This window comes from Corvus kubaryi, unplaced genomic scaffold (genome assembly GCF_017639235.1).
Source record: "Corvus kubaryi isolate FWS band 111438036 unplaced genomic scaffold, C.kubaryi_AGA036_p1.0 split1-37355, whole genome shotgun sequence".
Classification (NCBI taxonomy): Eukaryota; Metazoa; Chordata; class Aves; order Passeriformes; family Corvidae; genus Corvus; species Corvus kubaryi.
Genome location: NW_024582078.1, coordinates 4,649,804 through 4,668,244, shown reverse-complemented (window position 1 = coordinate 4,668,244; position 18,441 = coordinate 4,649,804). Strand labels below are relative to the sequence as shown.

At 46.4% G+C, this 18,441-nt stretch overlaps 1 protein-coding gene and 1 long non-coding RNA gene across 5 annotated transcripts in view; both read right to left on the bottom strand.

Annotated features, from left to right (window-relative positions):
• The window catches only part of LOC121657617, a 1,835-nt gene extending 1,017 nt beyond the window's left edge, over positions 1–818 (bottom strand). For both annotated transcript variants that reach the window (XR_006013673.1, XR_006013674.1), the window contains exon 1: positions 368–818. This is a non-coding gene — a long non-coding RNA (uncharacterized LOC121657617). The remainder of the gene's footprint in view (positions 1–367) is intronic.
• A 5,113-nt stretch (positions 819–5,931) lies between these two features.
• MAGI3 (membrane associated guanylate kinase, WW and PDZ domain containing 3) overlaps positions 5,932–18,441 on the bottom strand; it is a 61,563-nt gene continuing 49,053 nt past the window's right edge. For 2 of the 3 annotated variants that reach the window (XM_042013352.1, XM_042013353.1), the window contains 6 exons: positions 17,465–17,650; positions 13,931–14,024; positions 13,721–13,841; positions 13,013–13,156; positions 10,704–10,842; positions 5,932–8,966 (listed from right to left, as the gene is read on the bottom strand). In XM_042013352.1, coding sequence (XP_041869286.1) covers positions 7,897–8,966; positions 10,704–10,842; positions 13,013–13,156; positions 13,721–13,841; positions 13,931–14,024; positions 17,465–17,650 — 1,754 coding nt within the window. In that variant the 3' untranslated portion in view covers positions 5,932–7,896. Of the gene's footprint in view, positions 8,967–9,369; positions 9,460–10,703; positions 10,843–13,012; positions 13,157–13,720; positions 13,842–13,930; positions 14,025–17,464; positions 17,651–18,441 lie in introns of all 3 variants that reach the window. The other variant, XM_042013354.1, reaches the window with a different exon arrangement.

Here is an 18,441-nt window from a genome sequence, read left to right as displayed (position 1 = left end):
CATAGAGCCCCATAGAATCTTCCAGAGCTCCACAGAACCCAATGGAGCCCCATAGAACACAATGGGACCCTACGGAATCTTCTGGAGCCCCACAGAGCCCCATAGAACCCAATGGGACCCCATAGACCCCGCAGAGCCCCATAGACCCTTCTGGAGTCCCATAGAACCCAATGGGACTTCACAGAAGCTTCTGGAGCCCCACAGCGCCCTATAGAGCCTTCTAGAACCCCACAGAACCCATTGGGACCCCATATAACCTTCTGGAGCCCCATAAAACCCCACAGAGCCCCCCAGACCCTTCTGGAGCCCCACAGCGCCTCACAGAACCTTCTAGAGCCCCACAGAGCCCAATGGGACCCCATAGAACCTTCTGGAGCCCCATAGAACCCAATGGGACCCCACAGGACCTTCTGGAACCCCATAGAGCCCCCCAGAACCTTCTAGAGCACCATAGGACCCCACAGAGCCCTGTAGACCCCTGTAGAACGCCATAGAACCTTCTGGAGCCCTACAGCACCCCATAGAGCCTTCTAGAGCCCCATATGACCCAATGGGACCCCGTGCTGAAAAAGGGAGAGCTTCCTTCAACTGAACCCCTTAAAATGAGGGAACAGGGGGTGTTTGCCTCCACTTAAACTGATACAATGGCAAATAAATGGCTTCTTTCCTTTAATTTAATCCCCTAAAATACTGGAAAAAGAGGGGGGTTCCTCACTTTAAATCTCTCAAACTATGGAAAAAGGGGTTTTTTTCCCTCAATTCAAATCCTTAAAAAGGTGGCATCCCCATCAATTTAAGCCTTAGGACGATGAAAATGGGGGAGTTAGCTGTAATTCAAACCCATTAAATAGCATTATTGAGGTTTTCCCCTTCCGTTTAAACTGGAAAATAATGGAAAATGGGGATTCCCTGTCAGCTGATACCCCTACAAGCATGGAAAAGGCAGGGCTTCCTTCAATTGTTACCATTAAAATTGCAAGGGAAGGGGATTCCCCCTCAATTTGAACACAGACAATTACGGAAAAGGAATTTTTTCCCCTCATTTTAAACCCCTTTTCTGCTAATAATCCCTTTCTTTTCTGGGGGCACTGTGGAGGGACAGGGGGCTCTGGGGAGGGACCGATAAGATGAAAGGGGAAAGTTGAAATTTTCCCCCTGGGACCCCACACGCTGCCTCACCTGCTCAGGTGCTGCCTCTTGGCAACAAGGGCTTTTCCCTGGGCGTTTTCTGGAAACAACGCTCCGTGCCCAGGTGCGGCTGGCTGCTCCTCGGCCCTTGCTGGGTGCTCCGACCGTTGTTCCTGAGGGGACGCTCGGGATGCCCCATTGGCCCCTCTGGACCAGCAGCTCCGTGCGCAGGTGTGCCCGGGTAACGCTCTGAAAGCAGCTGGTGCACCTGGAGCTGCCGCACCTTGGAGCGGGGGGCGAGGTGGAGAAAGGTCCTGCCGGTCGTTCCATCCCCTGCACGGGCCATTGTCTGTCCCTGAAACACCGGGGTGCCGGGCTTTCCTTGCTGTGGAAAAGAACCGGCCTTCTCGGCCGGGTGCCCGTGGCCAAAATTGGGATTCTGCCTCCAAAATTCCCTATGTCCTAGGTTTGTAATTACCGAGGAAATTTCCCACAGATTGTAAGCAATTACCGGTAATTTTTCCTCCGTTACTGAATTGCGTTTCTGCTGAAGCATTTGACGCTTCCCTTCAGGGGCCAGGGGCTTGACCGGGTTTTTTACGGCTGATCCTGACAGGCCCAGACCGAACTCGAGCACCCCCATCGCCTTTCCACGCTGAATTTCAGTGAAATACTGATATAGTTTATAAATGCTCCCTTTGCCTGCTACTCAGTCTTTCCCTGTCCATCCGGGGAGCAGATTTACTCCATCCTTTTTTCTCAGTCGCAGCTCTCCGGCCCAAGTGCCAGTGCTCAGAAACGCAATCTAAGCAGAAAATTGCTACAAGCGTTTGCTTTTAAAGTAAAATTCTTACTACATCTCGTTGTACGATTAAAAGAAATACATGGATTGATGGTCATCGGGGAAAAGCTTTTCAGAGGAGAAAATACCCATTTTGGTAACATGGTATTCTTTTGGGTTTGGGAATCCTGCCCATATAAGAGATCTGAAAATCGGTATTTTGCAGTTTGATGTTTTGAAACTGGGTCATTTTGATATATTGGAACTTGACATTCTGGTATTTTGAAATGGAATTCTTTTGGTATTTCTGAACTTGCTGTTCTGGTATTTTGAAACTGGGTTACTTTGGTTTTTTGGAACTGGGGTCAGGGTTAGGTTAAAATGCTGGCATTTTAAATCTGAGATACTGAAACCTGGTTTCTTTGGTATTCTGATTTTCTATTACTTTACAACTAGGTTATTCTGGTATTTTGGAACCTAGTTTTTTGTAGGCTTTGTATTTTGGTGTTTTTGTAGGCTGGGGGTTTGGTATTTTGTAACCTGTGATTGGCAGTGGTCTGAGGCATCCTAATTGAGTCTGCTGGTTTCGTTTGCCTTCTTCCGCTACAATTAACCTGGCACGGGCACCATTAAGTCACAGACTATACAGCGTGACGCTTCCTGAAACAGAAATTCCAGCTGCAGCAAAGCCCACCGCCACATTCAGAAACCCTTCAGCAAAGCCGTTGGAAAAGCAAAGGTGATGCCTGGTGACCTGGAGCTCCAGAGGACTGAGGTAACAAGTCTGGGGAACGAGCAGACAGTGAACAGCTTCCGCTGCTTCTCGCTCCAGCTGCTACTGCAAGTGCAGCTTTCCTGGAATTTTATGTCCAGCGTGTCTCTTCCCAGCTCAACAGACGAACGAACAGGTGCTCCAGGATTTATTTCCTTTGTACTTTGGGCAGCACAGACCCACCATGAGGAACTGGAATCCCGCTTGCCACTTTCCCCACACTTCCTCCTTCCAGTCGGATACAGGTGCTACTCCCCAGAGGCAGAGCCTGCCCGCAACACAGCCCCATTCCTGGCGGTGCTGGTCGCAGCTGCTCCAGGAACGAGCTGTCCTGAGCCAGGGATGGAGAAAATCCCCTTGGCTCAGGCAGCAAGGCTGGGAACGAGGGAATGGTGCCTGCAGGTGAGTGGCTGGATGGGAGCGAGGGCTGTGGAGGGGTCACCTGGCTTGGGTGGGACCCGCAGGGGAACGTGTGTGCTTTTAGCCACCAGTGTCTGGGACCCAGGTATTGGATGAACATGAGGCTATCCAGCTCTTCCTTAGGACTTGGAAGTATGGCAGGGCACAGAGCTCGTGCTGAAGCTTGTTTAAACGCTTCTAATATAAAAATATATTAAAATAGAAATATTTGAGGAAATAACATACAGAAATCTGTTGCAAGTGTCTGTACAAGCCGTCTTTAAAGATCCACAGAGATGGGTGTTTTGTCGAACCACTTCCAAGCTGAAGCCAGATTAGAAATGAGACCTTTTACTGCAACCTCATTAGAGGAATGGTTTACATTTCCTGGGAAGAACTGTCAGTAGCTGTAGAGCACAGAGGGCTGGGCAGAGGAGGAGCAAGGGCAGTAGTGCTCGTGCACTTGTCCCAAGAACAGGCACCTTGTCATTGACGTTTGGTGCCTTTTTTTTTCCCCAGTGCAGGTGCTTAAGGGTCACAAAATCCTTCTGAGTGCAACTTACTACTGGGAGTTCCCCATGCGGGAGGCAGCACTGCTTCTCTTTTCACTGCCTTTGGCATTTTTGGGCTCTGAAACCAACAGGAAATACGGTCATTTCGGTCTCGCTCACTGAGCAGGTACCTCCATTTAGCTTGTTCTCTCTTCAGCTTTGGATATAATTATTGTATTTCAAACCAGCTTAAATACTGGAATTAAACTTTAAAATTTAGAAATCAAACCTTGTGTTGGCCAGAAGGCAACAAAGCGCTGTTACAACATAGTAGGGACGAGCTGGTTGTGTTGGGACAGGCTCAAATTCTGAAGTTCCGGACGATTTTTGTCTCCCGAGTCAACGTGTGTTAGCCAAAACAATTGGAAGAGAATGACGTTATCGTCGCTAAATTCGCTTCTTTAGGAGAGACAGCAAACGGCAAAAATGGCTCCTATTTCCCTTTGCTATGAATTGGTTTGGGACTGGTGCTGGAATATCATTATCTGGTCTGTGGTGTCTGTCAAAGAAAAACTTGCACCTTCAGATGGAGAAGCCAAAGCAGAAAGAGCGGCTGTCTCTAGTAAACACCATTCTGAAACTGTACACAAAGCCGCTGAAGGTATCGTACTCTGCCTGAATAGCTAAATTTTATGGAAGCAGTGACTTATGGTAATGACATGTGGCCTTGCCCTGCCCTTGGCTCTTAAAGTTAGTTCTCACAAAGGGAGGTTTTTTTGGTGTTCCTACAGCTGTGACATGAGATGGAGCAGTACAAGAGCAGTGTGGTTAATCAGCGCTGTGAACTTTTGGTTAGTGGTTTAGCTAAGAGGAGAGGCTGGCGTGAGCACAGTATCCCTCCGGCCTGCTCCAGTCCTCTTGTCCTTCAGCAGCTCTGACAGCAGCAGAGAGATACTCGGGAAGGAGCGAGCGGAGTCTGGGAGTCTCATAGGTTAGTCTGGGTAAATTCTGCAGCCTGGAGTGTCAGGCACCTGCGCAGCTGGTGTTGCTGCAAAACAGGCTTTGGATTCAGCAGGAGACATCCTTCCAAATGGAGCGTGTATTCCTGTACATACATTTCGGAATGGACACAGAGGCAGCCCAAGGCATCACTATCTGTTGGAGTGTCAGTGTTAAGCTAAAAGTCAGAGGATAAATTCTTTGGTATTGCTGAATGCTAGTGGACTCTATTCCTTGTCTGTTCACTGCAGGAATTGGACAGTCTGTTCAGGCTGTATGGACTAACCGTGAACCCACTAACCTACAACATCACGCAGATCGTCATCCTCCCTGCTCTCTCAGGAGTTATCGGTGGCCTGCTAGAATTCAATATCAAGAGTAAACGTAGAAACCAACAGGAACAGCTCTGGGGTCACATCTGTACATGTCTGTGGCCAAATTCCTCCTGCCCAAGCAGTGAGGCCTGGGTTTGCACGGGGAATTCAGAGACCAGTGCTGGGTGAGTCTCCATCTCCCTGAACCAGTTTTTGGGGGAAGGACAGGACTCACTTCAGTTTCAGTTCTCTTCAGGTCAAGCTTTTATCCCAGTCCTCCCGTGGCTCATCCTGAAACTGGAGCAGAGCAAGATGGCCAAGGGACACTGAGTCTTATTTCTAGATGAAGAACATTTGGACCTAAGGCTTAGGCCCAAACTCGCTTGGTCTCTTTACAGTTCCGGAAAACTAAACCGTGAACCGCCAGAACATCAGTCCTAGGCATGTCCGCCAGACACTGGAGAAGAGAACCAGCAGTGTGGGCATAAAGAAAAAAAATGATGGAAATCTATCATTACAATTTTAAAATAGATTCTCAGTGTATGTATCAGACACTTTCCTTCTGCTTTATTGTTCTATGATATCCAGAATGCACTGGCCTCATCGGAGATGTCATCCCATGGCATGCACAGAAAAACTGGATTAATAGGGCCAAATCCTGGCAGCTAGCACTAAAACCAGTAGGAGCTGGTGTGGGACATCAAACACTAAAGCCACAGAAGAGCTCCAGCTGGTACTAAATTGTTTACAGCTGTTTTCTGCACAAGGAAAAGTTGTGAGATGTCAAAGGAAATTACATTTTTATATAGCAAAATGTACAAATAAACCTACAGGACAAGTACTTTGTCACAGTACCATTTCTACAGGATTTAATGATTTTTATGCCATTTTTGCTGAACATTTGTTATTTGAACGGGGGATCAAGGACTTCCAATAATAAATTGCATTTGTTTTCCCTAAGAGCAGTGTGTTTGTGGGTAAAACCTGGATCATGCCCCTGAAAGCTCACCGAGAACCTGGTTTAGACAGTGCAGAACCAACAGGCCATGAACTGGAGTTTGTTTTTAATATCTATATAAAAAATAATGAGCGATTTACAGGTCTCTCTCTAGTCAGAACCTCAGAAGTCTGTATAAAGGTGCTGTACAATATATAAACATTTACACCCAGTACATCCATACACTGCGTAGCATTCCAAGGCCACATGGCTAAGTCTGATACTGAAGTACAGATACAAGGTCTATGGGAAGAGAAATCACACACAGGTAAGACATTATCAGGTCACATTAACATATAGAAAAATAGAAGGGAGTTGATGGCAGGGAAATGATTTCAGTGGTGCTAATTCATCTGGAATTGAAGGACTGGATTTGTCACTGTATTCAGTGGTCAGGCCGAGTGCACACAGCTCAACATAAACCAATCTCTGGGGAAGAACGCAGGGTAATATCTACACAGGCTACTTCAGAGTATTAAATATTTCACAGTCATATTCCACCCAGGGAGTATTTGCACGTGTTATGATACACAGCAAACCTCAATGGCTCACCCGGTGTAGAGCAGCATGGTTCAGAGCTGCTTTAAATCCTTTTGAATTCCCAAAGTCTTTGTTTAAAAGCTGTCTGAGTGGTCAGCTGTACTCGTGAAGCATTCCACTCAGAAGTGCCTCACCGTGCTTTGTTAGCCTTTAAAAGCATTTAACGTTTCAAAGCCAAAATGAGATACTGACTTGCAAAGAGTAAATCCTGTTAGTTTGCATTTTGAGTGAGTAAAGCTCAATCATTACTCATCTTTCTCCTGCAAACTGGACCAAGGGCCCTCTTTTCACCACTTTCCTGCAGTCATTAAAAATCTCAGATGTCAGGAAATAATCACTAAAACTGTGAATAAAATAAACCCCTTCAGTTTCTGTTGTTCTTATGGCTGTGGGACTGATGTGTCAGTAGGTTCTGGTGGTAGCATCCCTCTTTAAAGTATCTCTGCCAGCCCAAACCATAGACGTCGTGTTCTCCTGCATCCTGTTTGTCATTGACACTCCTTGATCGCACATTCATAGTAAATAGGGGAGAGTCCTAAACTATACAGGCAAGAACTTCACTGAAAAAGCTGCTCTGGCAGCTGACTCTGTCCTAAGGTCAGTTCTTACCTCTACAGAGGGGAAAAAACCCAATTCCCAACTAGCATTAAATAATTAAAGATGGGACTTCAGTATCAGCTCCACACCGAGGCTGAGCACGTCACGGTGCCACGAGTGAAACCAAAGGAATTGTGTTATTTAACAGAACCCAGATTTTCTTTCCTCTCACGGATGTGAGAATCCCTGTGAATCAAGGAACTAAAGTGATTTTGCTGTGTCAGAAAAAGCACAATTACAAAATTATGTCAAATACGGTATTTAGCTACAGGGTTTTGTATCAGGTATAAAAATTCCAGGAAACATATGAACCGAGCAGCATCAGCAGCTCATTTGCTACCCTGGAACTGACAGAACCAACTTGCCCGTGTTCTCCCTGATCCAGCAAGAACACGTGGGTTTCCTGATGTAAATGTGCAACGTGCTCTAGAGAAAACACCCACTTCAGCCCAAACCTGCCTTGTCTGCGACCGGAATCCATGTGGGAAGGATCAGATTGACTGGATACAGTAGATAGCTTGGCACAAAAACAGAAAGTGAGTCGGGATGGCGTTGGCAACAGAGGCATTAAATAACTTTGTTCAGAGTTCACAACACTTGGGGAAGCTGCAGCAGTGCAACACTGGGAGCAGCAGACATGGCCTGCAAAGGGACATGGGGACAGCAGCTCATGGAAGAGTTTCACCGAAGCAATCTGAAAGGTCCTTCATGCAGCTTAGATAATTTAAGAACAAATCAAACACTTCCCCCCCTCTAACCAGTTTCTGAGGAGAAAAAAAAAAAAAAAAAAAAGACAATTGTGTGAGAAGAACCAATGCTTTACATTACCCTTATGGGAAAATTGATCAAGACACATTCTAAAAATCAGCATCAGTCAGTCACACCCGTTTTCCAGGCACTCCTGCTGCTGGGGTGCCCTTACAGCCACTGGGGACCCTCCACGGCCCGGGAGTTATCGGTGTTTTCCTTACTGGAGAATTCCTCTCAGGTTGGGAAGTTCCATCTTTGGTTTCATTGGGCAGCTCCACGTGTCTCTCTCCACGGCGACTGTTCAGCATAAGAGCCTCCTGTGTTTCCACCCTCCTTTGTTTCTCCATGGAAAGCAGTGGGATATTGGAAAGGCTGGAGGTTTTGAACCTGCTGGAACCTGTGTCTCCAGAGCTGGACTTGGTTAATAAATCATCCTCAGAGGCATTTCTCCTGGAGTCCCTGAAGGGAAGGCTATTCCCACCAAATGCTGGGTAATGTTGCTCTGCAGAACACCCTTCTGTCTTTCCTGGGGTCTTCTGCTTCATCTCTTTCCTGGTGACTCCCAGTTTACCATTCTCACCTTTCAACTGCTCAGCAGCTGCCTTGTCACCACTGGATGTTCTGCCTCGTATCCTTCCCCCCGTTCCCGCACTTCCTGGCTCGCCGAGATGCCTCTGGGGACTAGCTGACCTTCCTCGATTTCCACTGGAACGCTCTCTTTTGTCACTCTTCTCCATCCCTGTTTCTGTGGTTTTACTCTCGCTCCTGGAACTGTCAGATTTATGTGAGAGATTGTTTTTTTCAGGATCCCCTTTCCCGGGGCTGTGAGAGTATCCTTCAGCAGCCCCTGACTTTGCTGCACTGGCAGATCTGTCCCTTCCGGTCCCTGCTTCCGAACTAGCTTTAGTGACTCCAAACCCAGGGCTCGAGGGACATTCCCATCTCTTCTTTGTTCTCCGGGGAGAAGACTGAGGCTTCCTCTCACACTGGTTTTCAGTTAAAGTGCTTATCTTGTCAGGCACAATGTTCTCTGCTTGTTCCAGTTCCTCAGACAGCTGAACTCTGGTTAAAGCTTCTCCTGGTACTGCTAAATAACACATTTCAGATGGGGAAGCAGGATGGGAAGATGAAGATAATAATGGTATCTGTTCTTCATATATTACATTTGATGAAGCAGGACTGTAGCTATCCCAATCACCTGGAAGCGAACAGCAAGAGATTTGACTAAATACACAAAAAGTAATAATCAGCAAACTACTGAGTTCAATTCAGGAAGCATTACGGAGTGGCATATTCTCAAAGCTTTATATAGCCAGATTTCTGTATTGTGTTGTTCTACAACAATCCTGAGGATGTGATTTTGGAAGAAAAAAATCTAGTGCTCAGAATGCTGGATCCCTGCAGGGCAGACATGGTCTCGGATCAAAACAATTTTCGTGCCTACGCAGCAAAATTTCAAATTACTGACCTACATTGTTTAATAAAACCAAACAAACTGGAACTGTTATGCTTAAAGAAATCCAAAACAGTGAAAAGTTGGGGTTATTCGTAGCCTTGCACTTTAATAATAGGAAGAGATGAAACAAGACATGCAGATTTACCAAGTCTTTAAGGAAAAACCAAGAAAAGCACTGAAAGCCCTTAATGTTGCTCGGGTTTCACGTAGGGACACAGACTGGAAGGAGCCAAACCTGAAGGAGGAAGAGAAAAAGCCCAGAAGTACATACCAAAAAAAAAATCACAGAGTACAGCAAGCAAGATTTCAATCAGAAATGTGGGATTAACAGCACGGCAAGAGGCAATAAACCCTTCCCCACTCTACCACTTCCTTCACCTCATCCCAGGCCCCACTCTAGACAGAGGGCTAGACAGAGGTTCCCTTTTGTCCGATTCTGTTCATCCCTCAAGCTCAGGGAATTTCTGTGACCACCAGGGCCAGGAGTGATGCTCAGGACCATTTTCTGGTTCTCAGCAGGAAAGAAAACTGAGACAGCTCTGAGCAGATTTTACCCTTTGACTGAATGCCAGTAAGTGACTGAACACACAAAGTATTTATTTGGTAGTTTGAACTGTGTGTTTGGGATTTTGAAAGGATAAATTCAGGGTTGGTCACTGTGACTGAAAAACTCCTTATCAGAAAAAGCGATCCTACAATTTAGGAATTTAAACCATCAACACCTTGGTGTTGGCATCAGGGGTTACAAAGACTAAAATGCCTATTTAGGGAACTAAATGTTCTTTGCTGTAAAATGCTGTCACTGCCACAAAGTCTCTGATTTGCAGTTTCGGGGCTGAGTCAGACCCAAAGTCATCAGTTCTGAAATCTGTGGCTCCCTCAAGCATTTGCTTTGCTGTCCTTCCTTTTTTTTTTTTTGGCCCACAAAGTTGCGGTTTCCTGTCATAGATGCAGAAATCACCTTGAATCAAACTGAATCCCTTTGGAGAGCAAAGTTGTCCCTTTCCTGCTTCCTGAAGTTTTGGCTTTGAAAAACAAAGCATTGCATAATTTAGAAGGCCAAAACCAGAAGTAAATATGTACAGAAACAAAATTTTAACAATACTGTAGCACAGAGAATTTTCATTTCAATTAAAAGGCAGTCAGGGTTAATCAGCATGTTTTTACAGAAAAACTTGATTAGCATGGACAGAGCTGAGAAACTAATAAGAAATATGGAATAATTTCAGATTGTGCAATACTCCTACGTACTTGTCACATGTTAATTTTACCCCAAATATTCCTCGTATTTGAAAATGGATATTTTAATTTTCAATTTTTATATTTTCATTTATTTTTAAATTTAATTCAAGAATAAATGCACAGCTGTCACAAAGGCAGCTGCCAACTACTGCAGTGAACAAGCAGCAGAATCTCCTTATCCCACTTCACTTTCCTGCCTTGGACCCTCAACAGCAAAAAGCCCTTGAGACGACGTACTGTGATCTGGTATTAATCCAGTCCCTGGTCTCAGCAGCAGCAGCACCTTATTTCCTCCAGCCTGAATCAGCTCAATGGCTCGTGTGTGAGTGATTCCTTGGGTAGGTTCTCCATTAATTTCCACAATTTGGTCACCAACCTGGGGAAAAAAGAGCAGCGGGTTAGTCTCTGGGAATCTCTGATGCTGTGAACTGGTTTTTAATTTAGAAAGAAAAAATAATAGAGGCAGATGCTACTGTTTTCCCTCTCGTGCTAAAATCCAGTGGGCATTAGTGACACCATTCCATGGATGACAAGCAGGATGTGACCTCAGGGTCTGGGGGTTCAGAGGGGCACAGAGGTCATCTGCTCAGGAAAAGATTGCAGAGATCTTAACCACATCTATTTATTTACAAGTGATAAGTTAGATACAGGATGTGCTTGAATGTATTTTCATTCTGGATCATGGTGGGGAGGGAGCACATGGATCAACCACATCACACCTGTCTGAGGTCACCTTATCCACGGGAGGACACAGCACCTTCCCTACACCCACTGCAGAGCTGAACACCACGCAACAGGTTTGATGTAGGGAAAGGAATTGTTATTTCAGGTTGGAGAGATCAGTGCTGAGGTCTCAGAGCCAGTAAACAACTCTCACAGGTACCAGGCAGGTAATTTCAGCTCACGCTAACCTCCCCGGCTGCTGGGAAGGGGCTGGAATAACATACCCCAAAAAGAGTTCTCTATTAGGGGAAATTGGGATGGGAAGTCGGAAAAAGGGAGCAGGAGCCTATTTGGCACTGCGCACAGCAGCCAACAGATGTCACTGGTGTGTAACAGCAGCAGCTTAAAGAGGCTGCCTAGGCTTTGTTGAAGACCCTCTGTCAAAGGAGGTCACCGCTGGCTCCTCATGGACAGGCTGGCACAGGGATGCACCGGGACAGCTCAGCTAGCCGGATGAGAAATTCCTCCTCACACTGTTAAGTACAGTCAGAAAGTGACACCACATCCGGGCAACAAGAAATGACAAGTGTGAATAACCTCAGGCTGGGCGAGCTCAGCCCATCTGCGCTCTGGGCTGGGCCGGGGACTTGGCGCATGCCAGCACTGGGACAGGTTTAGTGCCAAGGGTGGGAAGGGACACTCAAGGATCATCCAGTCCAACTCCTGGCTCTGCACAGGACACCCCAACAACGCCATCCTGTGCCTGGAAGTGTTGTTCAAATGCTCTTTGAGCTCTGGCAGCCTTGTGGTTGTGACCATTCCCTGGGTAGCCTGCTCCACCGCCTGACCACCCTCAGGGGGAAGAACCTCTTCCCAGTATCCAAACTAAACCTCCCCCGACACAGCTCCAGCCGTTCCCCCAGGGCCTGTCACTGGTCCTGCCCCTCGGGAGGAAGCTGCGGACCCTGGTGAGGTCTGACCTCCGGCTCCTCTCCTCTGGGCTGGACAATTTTTTGGTTGCTTTGCCCAAAAAGCAAAGCCCTGGAGCTCAGTGTGATGCCACTTGAAGGAGGACTGTGAGAAAAAATAGCAGCAGTGAATGCTACACTCGTGTTGTCTCTCAAGTATGTGGGGAAAAAATGCTAATTACCACAAAGAACAGGATAAGAGAAGTTATGAATACTAGGAATTCCACATCCAATTAAGCCTCACAGCAACTATCTGTGCCAGCCCCATTCTGCAAATACAGTACAAAGAGAGGCGGAGCCATGTGCCAGCAGCAGGGAAGCACAAGGACTGCAAGGGATGGCATCTGATGGGCGCCCGGCTCAGCTCCATGCTCCAGCCTCTGAAAATCCAGCTCTGGGCAGTAGCCACGGAGTCTCACCTGCCATCGTTCCTTCTGTTGCACTCATGCTTTTACTACAATATCTGAGAGTGAATTCCTTACACAAATATAAGAATTAACATAGTATTTGGAAAAAAATCAGGTTTATACCTCCAGAGATGGCACGGAACAGCAGCAGCACAATGTACACACAAACATTCCTTAAAAATTAACTGACTTGGACAGTGGTTCTCCTCCCAGCTTTTTGTTCCACTGTGCAATCTCTTGTTGGGGGTCCTAAAATACCCCCGAGTAGCTGCCGTTCACACCCAGCGATGCTACTGTAACCCCAGCAAGGCGGACAATTCCTTTGGGATGGCCAGAGCTGTTCATGGATCTCTCACCCAAAAGCCCACGGCCACAGGGGACAGCTGGAAGAAGGGCAGAGGCCCAGGGTTCTGGGACCCCGTGCTTGTGAAAATCCAAGTTTGTTGCCACTCTGAGTAAATTAATGTATCAACTGCATCAACAAATTGATTAGAGAAGCCAAACTCACATGGACTCTCCCATCCTTGACTGCCGGCCCATCCTCAGCCAGACGGAGGATGAATAAGCCCATGTTGTATTCCTTTCCTCCTCGGAGGCTGAATCCAAACCCTCGAGGGCCCCTTTCCAACTCCACTGGGAAACAGCCAGGATTCTGCGCAGGAAGTCAGAGGGGGAAAAAAGAAAAAAAAGAAGAGAAAAAGAAAAAAAAGAAGAGAAGGGAAAAAAAAAAAAAGAAAAAAAGCAATGAGGACCTGTAGGCAGATTTAACCTTCTGTTTTTCTAAAAAACATTTCAATATTTCTGTATTTTGAGCGCTTAAGCTGCATTCATCCCAGCTCTGGGGTGTCTCAGGGTAACGGTCTTAATCTAAGCCTAAACATTCAGAACATCTTTCCTTCTAAGTCTGAGATAGGCACAAAATTCTTGAAGAAATTTTGCCAAAGGGTCTGTAGTAGCTCCATTACAAGCATATTCTGTTTCTTTCATAACTATAATGAGTGTTTAACTACTCTAAGGAGATAATCACATTTAAAACATGAGCAAAAACATTCTGTGAGACCCTTCAGGTACGTTTTTATACGCAACTCTTCCACCCGCATCCGACAGAGAAATGTTTTAACGTTCTGCTTTTGAGAACTCTGTGGCAATGCCACTAGAGTGCCTTGATGGATGAGTATTCCCCGTGTCTTCACGCCCTCTGGATGGACTTTTGTACCTGGGAATAACGGCTGCCAACACCTGAAGCAGCATCCAGCTGTGCCATGTGCTTGTGCTCGGGCCAGGACAGCCGGTAACTACTAGAAACTTCTTTTCCAGCTTCACCTTCTGTAGCTCCCCTACAGAAGGGTGAAAGGACGTGGATGTTACCTTTGCATTAATCCCTCCGGCCAAGCTTTTCCCACCATTCCCAGCCTCTTTTCCCAACCTGTCAGGGTTGATTGGTGCCAATCCCAGCGGTCGGTGCTGTGGAGCCGGGCTCTGCCTGGCCGAGTTTGTTCCGGATGGAGGACCGCGTTGCTCTAAAGTTCAAACAAAATCAACAGTCACGACTTCCCAAATCCACAGCCAGGACAGTGCTGGGGCTACTGCTCCCAAGGAACTGCAGCCGCGACACCTCGGGCTGGGCTGAGCCGAGCTCACGTGGGCATGACAGAAAGAGGATTTTCCAAGCCAGGAACACAAGTACAACAGCTCATTAGTCCCACAGAATAAATTCCTAGGAATTTTATTATTTATTTTTGTTTTTTACTCTGCTTTTCCTCAGGAAAAACCAACACACTTGTATGGATCCTGACATGAACAGAAGGGTTTTAGACTGTTTGCAACTTGATAAACGCCAGAGGGGATCAGGCTGATCAGGTCCACGAAATTGGTTCAGATATCCAATATCATAAAATTTTGCAAGAGATGAAGAACAATGTCCATTTGAGAAATATCCTGCTGTAAAGGTAAGGGAATGAGGATCTGCAGGGGCAATGGGGATTTGGAGGTGACAGCCCCATCAAATAGAAGGAAATTGCCAACTCACTTAAGGTACAGCAGAGTTTTCCACTGCCCAGTTCCAGGAAAGGTGAGGGACTGGTCCCACAGGCACACTGGGGGGAGGAGTTCACTGGCAGGCAATCAAGAGGAATTTTAAAGTGTTTTGCTTCTCCCAAAAGTTAAGTAAAAAATAAGATTTTAATAAAACCATTTAAAATAACTTCCTACTATTTTCCCCTCCACGGAAAATACTGTTAGTGTGTGCTTTACAATAAATCCAGTGCATTTCTGGAAAAAACCCCATGTTTCAGGATACAAAATGACACTGTCACTTAAGAATAAAAAAACAAGTCTACGCAAAAAGCTGTCTCTTAGCTAGAGCCCGAATGGCAAGTAGTGGCCCAAGATGGACTTTTGTGCTGAAGTATAAACTAAGAACTCCTTTTCCCTGAAAGGGTTAAAAAACCATCATTCCCAGCACCAAAACTAGAGATGTTCCAGCCCCATTAGGTGCAGCACCCTACTGCATTTCCTAATTGAGAACACACAAATTCCACTAAAATACAAGAAGTGCTCAAGAGTGTTAGGGGAAGAGAAACTGAAAGCGTATTACACCAAATTTCTCAGGTACGCGAGACCTCCCGGGCCCTCCACAGAACTGCTTGGTGCTGTTCCCATGACATGCCTTAAAGAGGTTTTTCTCTAGAGATAAAATGTCAACTTTTACTCCTGGTTTATCTTCAGATTTTTAATTTAGAAGCATAGGCAAGAAAAACTCCATCTGTTTGTACAAATCCTGCAGCCCTCTCTGCAGCCTCCTCTCTTGTGTTCCCAGCTAATGCATGACAAAAGCTGACAGGCTCCTGCTTTTGTGAAAAATGTTAAAGAATCTCTTCTGGCGCATGAAGGGAATTCATTTATTACCACGAAAAGCAAAGATCACAGGTCTGTGAAAGCTCAGAGGGAGGGAAAGGGACCAGGCAGAGGTTTTGTTGCCAGTCTCAGAGGACAAAGCTAGGGAACAGCAAACTCTATCAGGGTTTGTGCTTTGTGAGGCTCAACAGCTTCCAGCAAAAAGGGCATTTTGTGGTTTTGGAGCTGTACCCTGGATTTTCCTGGGTGTGAACCAGCCCCGTGAGGCTCAGCTCTCTCCCAGTGCCTGAAGCCCAGGCTCGCCCACATCCATGCTGGACTCCCCCACTACACAGGGTTCTACACTGTGAGCTAAACTCTAGTTTTTCATCTACATCAAGAGGAATTTTAAAATGGAGATATATTCCCACTCCAATGGAACCGGTTCTGCTTCTTTCTCCTTCATTGTCACAAAATTCTTTACATGTGAAACACACCAACTCCACTCCTCTGAGCCGCAGATTTTTTCTGACTGATCTCCACTCTGGTTTTACCACCTGTTGCTGAGGGGTTTTTTCCTCTCTTTGTTGAGTCTCCCCAGGTTCTGGTTTTATCTCTGTATTTTGGCTGCAAATCTGTAATTGAGGCAGTGGGAAAGGTTTTTACATAGAGTCCGTGTAAGGTCACGCATAAATAATGGGTGGAAATATGATATTCAGAAAACTTATTCTGAGAACAAGTGGAAGGTGTTCCTGCCCATGGCAGGGAGTGGAATGAAATGGGCTTTCAGGTCCTTCCAACCCAAACCAGGTTTGGGATTCGATGACTAAAACCTGCAGAGAAAACAGATCTAATTCAACCAACTCAAACGTCGGTTGTTTTATAAACATCACCCATGGCAACTGCTCTGAAGTGTGTTCCTTCAAACTGGAATGAATCGGATTTGATAAAAGTAAAAATCTTAGTAGAAAAAGAACAACTTATAGAGGTCTCTCTACTTTAAGCATTAACAAAAAGGAACATTAAGTCTTTGAAATTCTGTGTTACAGGCTGAGATGGCATGTTAAATATTTGCAATGAATGTGAAATCAGAGAATCATCTTCTGGCTTTATTTGCAGCCTGGCTCTACGTATTTCTTATTTTAAAGGTGAAGAAAGCCAACTTTCTGACAAAATAATGATAGGGAGTTTAATTAAACCCGTAAGCAGCATTCAAGAAAAATGCTGGGCTGGAAAACAGCATTTCTCTCCAAATTATTGGATTTTACGTATTTACATTTTTGCTTAGAAACAATACCACAGTGCTTGCAGTGTTATATGGGAGCTGTCATTAAGTCACAGTCTCTGAAGATGGGGCTTTGCAGTCCCTAGGACTCACTTTGCTGCTCAGGTGACACAGCAGGTTTTGCAGGTGCCAGATCTGCAGGAAAACCCTGTCAAGGTTTTTTTGCCATGTGGTGGAATGTGACCCTTTTCCAAAGGGGAGCTTTGGCAGACAGAACCACAGCAAGTTTCTGCTGCAAGGATGCAGCATTAGGGAATTTGCATGTTTTAACACTGGAGAAAGGAAAAACTGAGGGTTTTGAAAAGCAGGAGTCCCTGTCGCCTTAGAGCAGGGACAGAGCATCCTGGCAGCACCAGCTTCATTGGGAACAGAGCTCTGCAGCAGCAGGAGCTGGGCCCTGAGTGGGGTGAGATTTTCTCACTAAGCATTATCCTGTGGCTGCTGCAGCCCCCTGAGGGGGGGTCATTTCTCCTTGGCTGGAGAATACAAGGTCTGGACAGGACGTTTCTATGTCAGCAGCACTTTCCCTCTCTCACACAATGGGAATTTCTCTCACTCTTCATTGCGTTGTTAATACTTCTAGCTTCTTTTTGGGTACAACCACCTTGGCAGCTCCCTCTCTCTGTCCCACCTGCCTTCAGCTCTTCCAGAGCAAACACATGAGCTTCCAACTTACTCAACTTCTAGGACCTGATGATCCCCGTGGGTCCCACTCAACTCAGTATATTCTAAGATTCACTCTCCTTAATTTTCAAACATCTTCAAATACTCCATTTAAGCCAATAAACTTCAGCAGTGATAAATACCCGACTTTTGATAGCGCGGTGGCACCTTCCTTACCTTCCTCAGCGACCACCGTGAGAGTCACCACGTTGCCTGCATCCTTGATGAGCTGCACGATGCTGTCATGGGAGAGCTCCACGATGGACTGGCTGTTCACCGCTGAGATTCGATCGCCCACCTTCAGCTTCCCACACTGGTCAGCCGGGCTCCCCTCGATAACCCGCCCGATCTTGTGAGGAATCACTAGGAAACAAGAACAGGCGCAGCAACACCGTAAGTATTCACGGAATTATGGAATATACTGAGTGGAAAGGGATCCACAAGGATCAAAGTCTAGCTCCTGGCCCTGCACAGGGCAACCTCAAGAATCCTACCATGTGCACATCAGATAAGCATCACATAGACCCAGAACTACCGGTCACAGAATCACAAAATATGTTGAGTTGGAGGGACCCACAGGGATCATCAACTCCTGGCACTGCAGAGGACATCCCAAAATCCGAACAAATCCCACCCTGTGCCTGAAGGGCATTGTCCAAACACTCCTTGAGCACTGGCAGCCTTGGACCTCTGACCGCTTTCCTGAGGAGCCTGTTCAGTGCCCCACCACCCTCTGGGGGAAGAACCTTTTCCTAATACTCAACCTAACCCTCCCCTGGCACAGCTCCAGCCATTCTCTTGGGTCCTGTCACCGGTCATTACAGAGCAGAGATCAGTGTTCGTCCCTCCTCTCCTGCTCCAAAGGGTGGCACTGCTACTATGGGACAAACCTGCAAATAATGCGGAATGCTTCACTGTGAGTGAATGGAGGTGCCAACCCAACAGCACGGCCTTGTCACATACAGGGTGTTGTGCCTGAAGGAAAACATGGGAAGGAAACGGGTCACATCTGCAAAGGAATGAGCAAGAACGTGTGGCCCTGGGGTGCTCCGGAGCAGTTGGGTTTGCAATATATAATGTAGTTTTCTGTTTCATGCATCAACCCTGAAGGACAGCGTGGGCTCAGAGAGAGTTATGGCCATCCAGTGCAAGGC